Source organism: Balaenoptera physalus (genome assembly GCF_965194825.1).
Source record: "Balaenoptera physalus genome assembly, chromosome: 11".
In the NCBI taxonomy this organism is placed as follows: Eukaryota; Metazoa; Chordata; class Mammalia; order Artiodactyla; family Balaenopteridae; genus Balaenoptera; species Balaenoptera physalus.
This window is the reverse complement of record NC_138896.1, coordinates 64,723,115-64,736,662: the sequence shown is the minus strand read 5'-3', so window position 1 is coordinate 64,736,662 and position 13,548 is coordinate 64,723,115. Positions and strand designations below refer to the sequence as shown.

The following is a 13,548-nucleotide window of genomic DNA, read 5'->3' as shown; positions in this document are numbered from 1 at the left end:
CATTGTAATATTTCTCTCAGGTTCCATTGTCAATTAAACTTTGTTTCTAGTCTTTCGGCCGTGCAGAAATTTAAAATTTTTTTTAGTGTTGTTTACATTATCAGGTTTTTCTTTTATGATTTCTAGGTTAGTGTATTATGTTTTAAAGGGCCATCCTCATTTCAGGGTTATTTAAAAAATTCTCCCATGTGTTTACATATATTTTTGATCCATCTGGAAGTTATTTTGGAATAAGAGATCAGGTGCAAAACAATGACTTTTTTTTTCAGATGGCAACCCAAATGTCCAGCACCATTTGTTGAAAAATCATTCTTTCCCCCAATTTGAAATGCTGTCTTTATCATATAGCCGATTTCCATATGTACTAAAGTCTATTTCTGGACTCTTCTGTTCCAGTAAAGGGTCTGTCTATTTATGTGTCAGAAGCACACTGTTTTAATGATCATGCTTTATATTTTAAGTTAATAACTGGGAGTGCTCGGTCTTTCTCATTGCTCTTTTTTAAGATTTTTCTGATATTCTTGCATACTATTCTTCTGTGAAATTAAGAGCCAGCTTGTTACTTCCTTTGCCTTCCCAAGTCCTTTTGGGACTTTACTGGAATCAAATTAAATTTGCATGGACTAATGAGAGAATTTACATCCTAAAATACGGGGTCATTCTAGCCAAGAACAGGCTATGTCTTTCCATTTATTCCTGTTCCGCAGAAGCATCTTGACGTTTTCTTGAGCTCGATCTTCACTTCCATGTTGGGGTGATACTGTTATTTCATCTTCTTGTGACCACTGAAAATGGCCTCTTTCCTTCCATTATATTGTTACTGACCTGGGTTCTTGGACTCTTTAATCAATAGAAAATTTTTTTTAACATCTTCATTGGAGTATAATTGCTTTACAATGGTGTGTTAGTTTCTGCTTTATAATAAAGTGAATCAGCTATACATATACAACGAAAAGACAACCTTCAGAATGGGAGAAAATATTTGCAAACGAAGCAACCGACAAAGGATTAATCTCCAAAATATACAAGCAGCTCATGCAGCTCAATATCAAAACAACAAACAACCCAATCCAAAAATGGACAGAAGGCCTAAATTAATAGAAATTGATAAGAAGTCAGATGGAAATTCAGGCAAGGCTTTATTGGAGCTCGTGCTGTGGCACACGGGAGCGAAAACAAGAAACAGGTGCCCTTGCTCACTTCCCAAGGCGAGGGCGAGCTGTTCCCTTAAATGGGGTGAGGCGGGGGGCGGATGGGTGGGTTGGACAGGAGGCGTAGCTTAGGTGGTCTGCACACCCCCTTGGTGGTGCTGTGTGCAGGGATCATGTGCACGGGGGCCCTGCTTTTGCTCCGGGCACCTCAGAAGTGGCAGTTGGTTTGTGACCTTTTTGTATCTTATTGTTCATAATTTGCCCCACTGAGCCTGTGTGCAGTTATTTTTAGTCCCTTATAGTTTCTTTGTATTGCAAGCACTCTGGTAAAGGGTCCCAGGTCCCAGCCTATCTCAATATGTTCTGGCCCGTAGCTCTTGGCCTGTGTGAAGCATATTATTTTTGTGTCACAGTTGGTTACTGGCCTCTTGCCCACCTCGTACTGCTTCTAACAGTGGCTTGGTTTATCCCCTGGGTTTTCCAAGTATATGATCATTTCTTCTGTAATGAATGCACTTTGTCTTCATTGCCTCTTCTTTCTTTCTTCATACCTCACTACAATTGTGGTGCCTCTAGATTAATGGTAAATAGTAATGGGATGATGGACTTGACTTGTTTCTATTTGGGACAATTTCTAGTGTTTTGCCATTAAACATCATGCTGGCTTTTGACTGAAGAACTGTTTGCTATTCTTGCTTTATTAAGAGTTTTTCTTGTCAGGAATGGGTGTAAAAATTATATCCAATGCCCTTTGAGTGTCCATGGAGGAGCTCACAATACTCCCCCCTCCAGTGTATTGATGTGGGGACTTTTTGTGAAAGGTGTTCCCATGGTGACTCATCCCAATTTTCTTGATTGGAACCTATTTTGCTGTGGTGGATTCGTCTTTTCACGGCTGCTGAGTTTTGTGTTGATGTTTAAAATGTAGGGTGATCTACAGACGTCTTTTTAGATAAGGTCTAGCTCTTCTCAGACCATCTCCTCAAAGCCCACCAGGCAGTCTATTCACCCACATCCAGAGCTGGTGCTGAGACCTCTGGCCTCAGGCTTGGGGCAGATGAGGCATCCAGATGTTCCTCCCCAGGGCCTCCGGGAAGGTTGCCCTCTGTCAGGACACAAGGGGAGCACTGCAAAGGGAGTCATCAGAGGAGAGAAAGAGTCAGTGCCGAGTAACCCATTCCTCCCCCACCCCTGACCTCCCCAAAGCCTCACGAATTCTTTAACAGGCAGCCAGTCAGTGCGGGACCAGCCTGCTGCCCTCCTTGGACAGAGACGCTGCCGCTCTGGGGCAATCTGGCAGTGAGCTGGCCCGGCCAAGAGCCACCCTTTCCATCCAGAAGAACCTGGGCCTGTGACTGTCCCCAGGTGGGGGGAGGGTCCTGCATAGGGGGCAAGGCCACCAGGCACAGCAGGCAGTTCTTCTGGAATCCACCAGACTCAGATCAGGCACTGGCTGAGGAACGCGTCTTGGCCCAGGAGCCTGGTGGATAGGTTAGAGGACTCGGGCCACCCCTCGTGCCCTGTGCTGGGCTCCTCCCAGACCTCCCCTCCCCACAGCTGGGCCTGGTGTCCCTCTTGGCAGACTGCAGTGTCTTTTCCCACCAGATGTCCTGTTTGGGGGCCCCAGAGCCAGGCCTCCCCCTGAAGCCTTCTGGTGTTGGTATCCTGGGCAGGGATGTAGGGCTCACCTGACGGGCAGGCTTTCAGTGATCAGCCCTCATGTGAAGCACCACCCGACCCCGGCCCCAGATCCTTCCTGCTGTCAGCCAGCCATGCGCTTCATTCATTCATCCTTTCACTCAAAAAACCTCAACTGAGTCTCGTTGTGCAAAACAAGTGCTGGGGATCAGGTTGAACCACATCTTCTTCTTTGCATTGGGGAGCTTGTACTCTCTGGTGCCAAAAAACATGTACCTGCCACCCAGTCTGACTCAGTGGTCAGAGCCAGACTGCCTGGGTCTGAGTCTAGGCGCCACCGCTTTCTTTCTTTTTTTTTGGCCACGCGGGCATGTGGGGGTCTTAGCATGGCATGTGGGATCTTAGTTCCCTGACCAGGGATCGAACCCGCGCCCTCTGCGTTGGAAGCTTGGAGTCTTAACCACTGGATTGCCAGGGAAGGCCCTAGGTGCCACCACTTTCACTCTGTGGGACTCTAGGCACGTTACTAGCCTCTGTGACTCAGTTCCCTCATCTTTGAAATGGGGATAATAACCGTATCTGCCTCCTGGCTGCTGGGAGGGGTTAAATGAGTGGTGATGGATAAAGCACTCAGAGCGGTACCCAGCACAGAGTAAGGGCTTCACGACTGTTTAACTAGAATTAAACAAAAACTTCACGATCATCCAACTCTGCTAGGTTCATCAGAAAACCAAAACTGCAAAGGATTATCATTTTTTCTTGGTAACTCCTCATTTTTTCAAAAAGGGGAAAAACAATCAAATCCTGAAGCGATTTGGGAATGAAGCTTAAGCTTGGTCCTGCTTGACTACTGCAGTTTAAACTGAATTTCTCTTCAGTGGAAAAAAGTTCCCAGACAGCGTGGCAAATTAATCACACTGGCAACTGCGCCTGGCCAGCCCCTTCCTGTTCAGCATTCAAATGGGTGTAGATTTGGGGACGCCAGCGCCGCCTGTATCGTATGGGCTGTTATTCCTTGTAGCTTCCAGCATTTCAACTTGCAACGCTGCAGCGAGTTGAAATCTGCACAGGGTCAGGGAGCGTTTGGCAGGAGGAAGGGGGTTTGGCTGGCTGTGCATCAGGCATCACGTGAAATCCAGAGCAGTTACTGTATTTCAGTCTTGCTAGAACTGTCCTGGCATTTATTCTCCCAGCCAAAGAGGACTTGGTAGGTAGTGTCCATCTCACAGATTTGTCTGCACTCCAGAAACCAGGCCTGCACGTAGAAGAGAGTGGCTAGATTGTCATGACGCTGCTTTATTTCAGACTCTGGTTCTCTGGCCTATAACTGGGGTGGGGCCGGGGCTTCTGGAGGGAGGAACCCCTGAGATTCCTCCAGGCCTTTGGGCCTGTCCCTTCCAGGGCTCTCCAGGACAACCACCCTTGCTTTGTTTACATCATCACCTTGTGTGGTCCTCAGTGAGGTCCTGAGGGAGTATCACTGCCCCACTTTGTGGATGAGAAAACTGAGGCGTAGTGGGGTTAACTAACTTCCTTAGGTCATGGAGTTAGGACACAGTGGAGCCACGATTCACCCCCAGATCTACTGGGCTCCAAACCAGGGTGACAGACATGGCCCAGATTGTAGGCCAAATTCCCCTCTCTGCGTTTCTGTATGGCCCATGAGCTAAGAATGGTTTTAGCATTTTTAAGTGGTTGAAAAGATCAAAAGAAGAATATTTTGTGACATATAAAAATTATATGAAATTAAAATGTCAGTGTATGTAAATAAAGGTTTTTTGGAACATAGCTATGACCATTTGTTTGCATATTATCTAGAATACGTACAATATGCACTACAGAAGCAGAGGTGGGTAGTCGTGACAGAGACCGTATGGCCTCCAAAGCCTAAAGTATTTACTGTCTGGCCCTTTATAGAAGAAGCTTGCCGACCTCTGTTCTAAACCTCTGTGTGGGCAGCCTCAGAAGGCTCCTGCTGAGGAAGGCGTGTGTGTGAATGCACGGAGGAGGACCACCCTGACCCGCTAAGTTCTAGGACCATATGGAGAAATATGGGGGCGTGATACTAGCTTCAGGTGGATTTAAAAATAGTTGGAGGGCTGGGAGGTCTCTGGGCCATGCCGCAGGGCTCCGTCCTCAGCCCTGTTCCGGTCAACGCTTCTGTTACGAGCCTGAGTGAGGATATTGGGGCTCCGGTGGACCCAGCTGATCGCTCCCGTTCCTTCTGCACAGAGCCCTGGCGTGATTCACCTTCCCCCCATGCCTGGGCTCAGAGGTCTGTGCACCCCTGGCTGCCACTGGACCAGGGATGATCCTGTGTCCAAATATGGTCCAGTCAGGCTGAAAGGAAGGACTTCTATTCCATGACTGTTGGGGGACAGCTAGCTTCCTTTTCTCTCCCCGCCTCCCCGCCCCTCCCTCCCTCCCTTCCTGTGTCTCTATCTCCTTCTCTCTAGACATGAACAAGGAAAAACATACCCACAACAGCCACCTGCAGGCTTCCTGAGACAACAAAGGGATGTCCTTAACATTGTGCGGGTATAGTGAGAAGCAGAAAGAAACCCGAGTCCTTACCGTGACAGTAGGAGCTGCTAAATCCCCCAGCCTGCCCCTATCACGAGACTTCCTGCGGTCGATGATCTTAATTTCCCCTACGGTTAAAGCCCTTTTGAGCCAGGCTTTTCTGTTACTTGTAATCGTTGTTATCCAAAGTCTGGGAGACCAAAGCAGTGACTGTGTGCGCCGGGGGCTCATTCATGGGCTTGCTGCCTGGACAGGACTCTGGCCGTTTGCCCCTGGCCAAGCTGGGTCTGTCCTCCAGCTTTGGGACAGTAGTTGGGACTGTTTAACACTGTCTCATTTCTGGACTCTGGTTTTGTGAGGTTGATTGGTGAATAGAGCTATAGTTATTTTCTGGCTTGTGTAGAAGGAAATCAATTTTGTATTTCTTCAGAACATATGAGAGTTTCCTACAAAGGGAGATGGAAATGGAGGGAGACCTTTTCCGGCCAGCGCTGAGCTGGGGCTGAGTGGGCTGCGAGGTGGCTGGCCCGGCTTTGATGAGTGCCGCATCCTGGGGGTTATAGGTTGTGTCGTCCCCCCAACCCTGCCCCCGTCCCCTCTGCCATTTGTGGAGGGGGTTGGCTGCATGTGGCAGAGGGAGGCACGATGGTGGTGCTGGCGAAAGCTGGATCAGGTCTGCGGCTTGGGTTGGCAGAACAGCGACCGCAGAGGATGGATGTAGACCATCCAGACAGCCCCAATGCCTGCTGCTGCCTCAGTTGTTGTCGTAGAGGAGGAGGATGGGCTCTGAGACTTCTGGTTCCTCCTCTTCCTCCTTCACAGTTTTGAAAGCTCTTCTCCAGCCTTGACTAGTGTAATGATGGGGACCCCACTTGACCTCTAACTGGCTCACCCTTCCTGACCTTCAGGGAAGCAGGGCAGGATAACAGAGGGCACTGGGCTCAAGCCAGGCAGACCTCGGTTCAAATCCCAGCTGTACTGCTTTCACGTGTATGACCTTGGGCAAGTCTGGGGTCAGTGTCCCCCTGTGTAAATGGGGACAATAATGTTTCTATTGCAAGGCTGCTGTGAGGAGTGTGTGAGATAGAGATGCGGCAGTGGTGCTGGTCATCTGAGTGATGTCTTCTGACCCCACCAATTCTCCAACTCCAACTGGGTGTACAATTTGATTCTGACACTGTCCACCTGGACTCAATGTCAGATCCCACAAGTGAAGGGCTCATTCCCACAAGACTGCTGATTCAGACGCCAGTCACAAATCCTGGGCCACCCGGACTTCTGACCAACTGGCTATAAATTGGGGGTTCTCATGACCCCCTCCTCATGTTTAATAATTTGCTAGAATGGCTCATAGAACTCAGGAAAACACTTTACTTATGTGTACTGGTTTATTACAAAGGATGTAAGTGAACCGTCAGTTGAAGAGGTACATGGGGTGAGGTCTGGAAGGGTCCCAAGTATACAACCCTCTATGTCCACATGGATTCGGGGTGCATCACCTTCCTGGCACGTGGGTGTGTTCTCCAACCTGGAAGCTCCCCAAATCTCACTGTTCAAGAGTTTTTATAACCCAGTTTCCAGCTCTCCTACTCTTCCCAGAGGTTGGAGGGTAGGGTTGAAAGTTCTACTCTCTACATGTCTATCTGGCAATCAGCCTGAAGTTATCTAAGGGCTCCCCTGAGTCACCTTATTAAACTCTGATATGGTCAGAGGGTTTATTATGAATAACAAAAGACACTCATATCACTGAGCAAATTGCAGGGGTTTTAGGAGCTCTGTGCCAGGAGCCAGGGACAGAGACCATATTTCTTATTAAATCACGTCATGATCATCTCTGAGGGAGCGTCATTGCTCCCAATTTAGGCATCCAGTGTAAGAGGAGCCGGGAACAGGAATGCTCTCCTTCCTGACTTTGATTCAGGCCTCCTGCAGGGCGAAAGCACTGTCCTAGAGGCAGGAGCTGCCTGGATGGTCATTAAAAGATTTTTATCTCTGTGAAGGGAGGAATCCCTGGTGTAGCATTTGCTGATTAAAGAAAAAGTGGTCATGTGTGGGTCTCCCCAGGTAGACCAGACAGTCAGCCCCAGGCTGGAGCTCAGGGCCCGTGGCAGAGACTAAGCAGTGAATGTTGGGTGGAAATCCACGCAGTGTGAGCAGGCAATCCTGGTGCAGGGCAGGCTGGCTGAGGAGCAAGCAGAAACCCCATCACAGCCGGAGGCCAGCAGCAGAGCTGACCAGCGCCAAGATCCCTGAGGACGGCCCCCAGCGTGTGGCCCCAGGGCTCCGGCGGCCCAAGTGCTGGGCCCTCAGAGGACGGTGTCCCCACAGGTCCACGACCGCCTGGATCGCTACTGCTGCGGCTTCGAGCCCGAGCCCTTGGACCCCTGCGTGGAAGAGAGGCTCCGAGAGAAATGCCGGAACCCGGGAGAGCTGCGGCTGGTCCACATCTTGGTATGTCCCCAGGTCGCCCCAGACTCAGGTCTTCCTGTCTCCATCAGCAGATGCTGTTGGCAAGTGTCAGAGATCACATGACCTTGGGGTGTCCCAATCCTGTTCTTTTCAGCAACAGAACCCTTTAAATGTTTTCAGGAAGCCTTAATATATAGAACTGACACAGGTGGAGCTTTGGGGATGTGGTTTAGGTAGGTATGGGGTGTGGGCTGGAGCTGTTGTCACTAACTCCTCTGAGCCCTGAAGACTCCGGGGACGCCCTGAGGCTCCAGGAAGCAGAGTGTGATAACTGTGTGTCTAGTAGGACGTCCTCAATGTGCCAGTAAATATGGAAATTGGGGCCTGGAGCGGGGAAGGGGGCTTCCCAAGCTGCATGTCTGGTTGGTGGCAGTGACAGGGCACTCTCCTGGCCCCTGATGGCTCACAGGCTGGGGCCGTTGGAGGAACACTGTGCTGCCTCCTGTGGAAACTACAGCCCAGGGTGGGAAGCCATGTGCCGAGGCCATCGGTGAGAGGCTGGTGGGGCAGAACAGCCGCTTCTCCTGCACGAGGAGCAAAGTGCCACCCCGGGGAAGGGCTGCTCTGTCTTCCCCCAGTGAGGCTGGTGTCCTCACCGCCTCACCTTGGCCAGCTGCTTTGGAGGGTAGCTGTCAGATGCTGCCTTGGGCTGAGCGTCAGGCAGCCCCACCAGCCCGCAGGCCAGGGCTACCTCGTGGTGCTGCTGGGCGGTGGGAACTCTCCCTCCTCTGCCCCAGAGCCACCTCTCTCCTTCCCCAGTAAAAGGCAAATATGCCTGGGAGAGGAAGGGCTTTTATATCCATCCTTTACCCCTGGTGGGCAGCTGTCTCACAGATCCTTCCCGATAGCAGTTTTTGGAGGGAGGAGTCATCGGGTTTCCAGAAATAGATGATCCCTGGTGTGCGCAGGGGGGTGAGAGGTAGAAGAAGCAGAGAGAGGGGAAGCTGAGGTCCTGAAGACAAAAGTTCATAATTGAAGCCCAGGTTACTGAAGAGAATTATGGGAAACTACCAGGGAATCTTGGCGAATGTGTAGGAATGGAGTGTGTGCATGGGGGTGGGAGTAGGGGGCCAGAAGAGATGGCCTCCTGTTCCCACCATACCAGAGCTTTAAGGTGCTAAAGAATTCCCTGCTGCTGATTTTAGTTTTGAAGAGTTTTCGGAGGCCCTAAAGCTGTGGGGACAGTGGATGGGCAGTGCTCCCTGAGGATGGAGGGTACCTGTGTCCTCGGTGATGCTCAGGGGAACGCCCGGGACGGGCACAGGGGCACGTGGGCGGGCACGCATGTGTGAGGGTGCACGTGTGCGATACATCCCGCAGCCTCAGCGCCTGGGTGGGCTACCTCTGCCCCTTCCCATTCCCACCCGTGCTCCTCACCCCTTCGGCCACCACAACAGGAATCAGTCCCTCTGCCTTGCAATTTTGCAGAAGGTGCTGTGGCTTGTGCCTACGGGTCCAGGTTTGAACCAGCCAGCTACTTATTAGCTGTGTGAGCTTATGCAAATTACTTCTTTGTGCCTCTGTTTCTGTAAAATGAAGCTGATATCAGTGGCCACCTCCCAAGGTTGCTGGGAGGGTTCGCTGAGAGGGTGCCTGGATTCCCTAAGCACGGCAGCAGCATGGGGTGAGCTCACTGCTCAGTGCGAGGGGACCATCTGGGCGAGTAGCAGGGTGGGCGGTGGGACTGACAGCTCAGGGCCCCCCAAGCTGCTGAGCCCCGACAGAGTCCAGGGGCACCGGCTAGGCTGTTCCCTGACTCTCCTCTCTCTGTCCGTGTTCTTGCCTGAGGTCCGGAGCAGTGATCTCTCTCATCTGGTCTACATCGATAACGCCGGCAACCTTCAGCACCCGGAGCACAAGCTGAATTTCCGGCTGCTGGAGGGCATCGACGGGTGAGGGTCAGAGCGGTTGGGTGGAGGTTCAGGGGCTGAGGCTTGATGGCCCTGCTGTAGACCTTGAACTGTGGCTCCAGAGAAGTCCACAGCCCATCAGGCAAAAGCTGCTGGATGAGCGTCAGAAGGGGGTGAGGAGTCCTGGGAAAGCTGAGGGGTTACAGCCAGCAGGCCCTTCAAGTCCATGATGGGCTGCCCCCTCCCCAGTAGCCAGAGGGCCTCCTGGCCCTGCACAACATGGGCTGCCCTGCTGGGGAGTGGGCAGGCTGGCCCTTCCCTGGCAGGGAGCTAGCCTGGGAGCCACCTTCCCTGCTCACACCTGCAGCGGCTGGGCCTTCCTAGGGCTCCTGCTCACTTCACCCGGGCCAGCAGAGTGGATTCACCCACTCAGGGGGGTGGGACCCATCGAAAGCTCTATCCCCTGCCTGCTGTCACAGCAGAGCGGGTGGAAGGGTTCCTGGATAACTGGTTAGCAGGTGGCCCCAGAGACTTTGCGGGCTGGCTTTGTGGGTCCCCAGCTGTGCAAGTCCTGGCCGACTGGCCTGGCCTTTCACGGAAACTCTCTGAGATGACTTTTGCTCTTCCTTTCTGTTATGGGACTGGGGGACCTTCCTCCAGGTTTCCTGAGTCTGTTGTGAGGGTTCTCGCATCAGGATGTCTACAGAATATGCTGCTCAAGTCACTGCAGACAGACCCGGTGTTCTGGGAAAGCCAAGGCGGGCAACAAGGCCTACAGCGGGTCCTCCAGACCCTGGAGCGGCGAGGACAGGTCCTGCTGAGCTACATCCGGACGCACAACCTGACACTCTTCAGGGACGAGGGCCCGTAAGCCCCCCACGGTCTGGGCGGGACTCTCACCTCACTGCAGGGGGAAGAAGGGGGGGGCATCTCACGACATGACCTGAGTGGATAAGTGCCCATCCTCACGGCCACATTTTCTTGGGTTCACCCGTCTTGAAGACAAAAGGGAAAAGCCAGAAATCAGGAGGGCACCATGGATTCCACAGGACGTGTCATCTGCTTGGGATGGTGGAGGAGGTGGTGGGTGTTGGGTTTTCAGTCTCTTCACATTCTTTTCTGCCTGCTCAGCTCTGGCTGCTTACTCCCTTGCACCAATAAATACACAAGAATGTTCTATGAACTGCTCCAGGTGCTGTAAAGTCATGCATTCCACATGCACATGCGGAGCTGGGCAACTCTGTGTGTGTGTGTGTGTGTGTGTGTGTGTGTGTATGTGTAGAGGTGTGTAGGTAGTTGTGCATGTGTGGTATGTGTGTATGCCCGCATGCACACATGAGATGAGCTTGATAAAGGATCTTCACAGTGTTGTGAAGAGTTGGCCCAGAACTGCTCTGGCTGAAAGTGAACTCAGGTCCAAGAAATGAAGCACTAAGCATTTTGTCTTTATAGGCTTTAGATGTTCAATCCTTATTCACTTATGTTTTTGGTTTAAGAATTATGAAAGTAATACATGCTCACTAAAAACAGATTCATAAATAATAGAAGCATATAAGATAAAAAGTGAGAGTTCCAGAAACCCCCTAGAGATGTGATACGCATTTTATTCACACTCACACTGCATGCAAATGAAAATATAATAAAGTAGGGTATCTTTGTTTGTCAACTCACTATTTGTACTTTACTATATTTACTATGTTCTGTATCCGCCATCTGGGTTGACCCAATTCTTATTCATGACTGCATGGAACTCCCAGGCAGGGATGTGTCATATTTCATTTAGCTGTTCTCATTATGATGAACATTTAGATGGGTCAGACTTTTCACCAATTCTGGACAATGCTGCCATGAACATCTTTGCATGGTGTGCAAGTATTTCTGCTAGCTAGGTTTCTATGGGTGGGTTTCTGCATCAAAGTATATGGGCATTCTTTATTTTCAGAGAAACTGCCAAATTCCCTCCAAAATGGTGGTGTCAATTTACGCTCCTACACAGAGGGTAGGGGACTAATTGTTTTCCCTACACCTCATCAACACTTGCTATTCTCAAACTTTTTGTTTTTAATTCATCTGATAGGGAAACCTATTTTTAATTTTCATTTTTTATTGAAGTATAGTTGATTTACAATATTGTATTAATTTCAGGTATACAACAAAGTGATTCAGTTATATATCTATAGTTTCAGATTATTTTCCATTATAGGTTATACAAGATATTGAATATTGTTCCCTGTGTTATACAGTAAATCCTTGTTGCTTATGAGTTTTATGTATAATAGTTTGTATCTGTTAATCCCAAACTCCTAATTTATCCCTCCCCAACCCTGTTCGCCTTTGGTAACCGTAAGTTTGTTTACTATGTCTGCAAGTCTGTTTCTGTTTTGTATATAGATTCATTTGTATTATTTCTTAGATTCCACATATAAGTGATATATAATATTTGTCTTTCTTTCTCTGGCTTACTTCACTAAGTATAATATTCTCTAGGTCCATCCATGTTGCTGCAAAGGGCAATATTTCATTCTTTTTAAAAAAATATTTATTTATTTATTTATTTAGGCTGCGCCAGGTCTTAGTTGTGGCATGTGGACTTCTTAGTTGCAGCATGCAAACTCTTAGTTGTGGCATGAATGTGGTGTCTAGTTCCTCAACCAGGGATTGAACCCAGGACCCCTGCATTGGGAGCATGGAGTCTTACCCACTGGACCACCAGGGAAGTCCCAATATTTCATTCTTTTTTATGGCTGAGTAATATTCCATTGAACATGTATACCACATCTTCTTAAACCAAATTGCCTGTTGATGGGCACTTGGGTTGTTTCCATGTCTTGGCTATTGTAAATCATGCTGCTGTGAACATAAGGGTGCATGTATTTTTTTAAGTATAGTTTTGTCTGGACATATGCCCAGGAGTAGGATTGCTGGATCATATGGCAACTCTATTTTTAGTTTTTTGAGGAACCTCCGTACCGTTCTCCATAGTGGCTGTACCAATTTACATTCCCACCAACAGTGTAGGAGGGTTCCCTTTTCTCCACACCCTCTCCAGCATTTGTTATTGTAGACTTTTTAAGGCTGACCATTCTGACCATTGTGAGGTGGTATCTCATTGTAGTTTTTATTTGCATTTCTCTAATAATTAGTGATGTTGAGCATCTTTTCATGTGCCTGTTGGCCATCTGTATGTCTTCTTTGGAGAAGTGTCTTTTTAGGTCTTCTGCCCATTTTTTGATTGGGTTGTTTTTGTTGTTGTTGTTGTTGAGTTGTATGAGCTATTTGTGTATTTTGGAAATTAAGCCCTTGTTGGTCGCATCATTTGCAAATATTTTCTCCCAGTCTACAGGTTGTCTTTTCATTTTGTTTATGATTTCCTTTGCTGTACAAAAGCTTGTAAGTTTGATTAGCTTCCATTTGTTTAGTTTTGCTTTTATTTCTATTGGCTTGGGAGACTGACCTAAGAAAATATTGGTACGATTTATGTTAGAGAATATTTTGCCTATGTTCTCTTCTAGGAGTTTTATGGTGTCATGTCTTATATTTAAGCCATTGTGAGTTTATTTTTGTGTATGGTGTGAGGGTGTGTTCTAACTTCGTTGATTTACATGCAGCTGTCCAACTTTCCCAACACTACTTGCTGAAGAGACTGTTTTTTTCTTTTTCTCTTTTTTCCATTGTATATTCTTGCCTACCTCTGGATCTATTTATATTGTCTGATTTTTTTTCCTTCCACCGTCTCTTGATATCCTGGGAATTTTGGTTGAGTGTCAGACACTGTGTATAAAATTGCAGAAGCTCTAAATGAGCCTTTAGCTTATGGCAGGCAGGTAGAATTAGGATAGATTGTTTTAATCCAATCACAGCATGGATTGGCTATCAGTCTTTATAAGATTTGGTTTACTTTTTTTTTTTAATAACTT

The 13,548-nt window shown here is 48.8% G+C and overlaps 1 protein-coding gene and 1 long non-coding RNA gene across 4 annotated transcripts in view; one reads left to right on the top strand and one right to left on the bottom strand.

Moving 5' to 3' along the window:
- GASK1A (golgi associated kinase 1A) overlaps nucleotides 1–10,818 on the top strand; it is a 52,539-nt gene extending 41,721 nt beyond the window's left edge. For all 3 annotated transcript variants that reach the window (XM_082412890.1, XM_082412892.1, XM_082412891.1), the window contains exons 3-5: nucleotides 7,641–7,763; nucleotides 9,570–9,673; nucleotides 10,292–10,818. In XM_082412890.1, the coding sequence (XP_082269016.1) occupies nucleotides 7,641–7,763; nucleotides 9,570–9,673; nucleotides 10,292–10,502 (438 nt within the window). In that variant the 3' untranslated portion in view covers nucleotides 10,503–10,818. The remainder of the gene's footprint in view (nucleotides 1–7,640; nucleotides 7,764–9,569; nucleotides 9,674–10,291) is intronic.
- Nucleotides 1–13,548, bottom strand: part of LOC309637809 — a 201,401-nt gene that overhangs the window by 151,600 nt on the left and 36,253 nt on the right. The window lies entirely within an intron of this gene.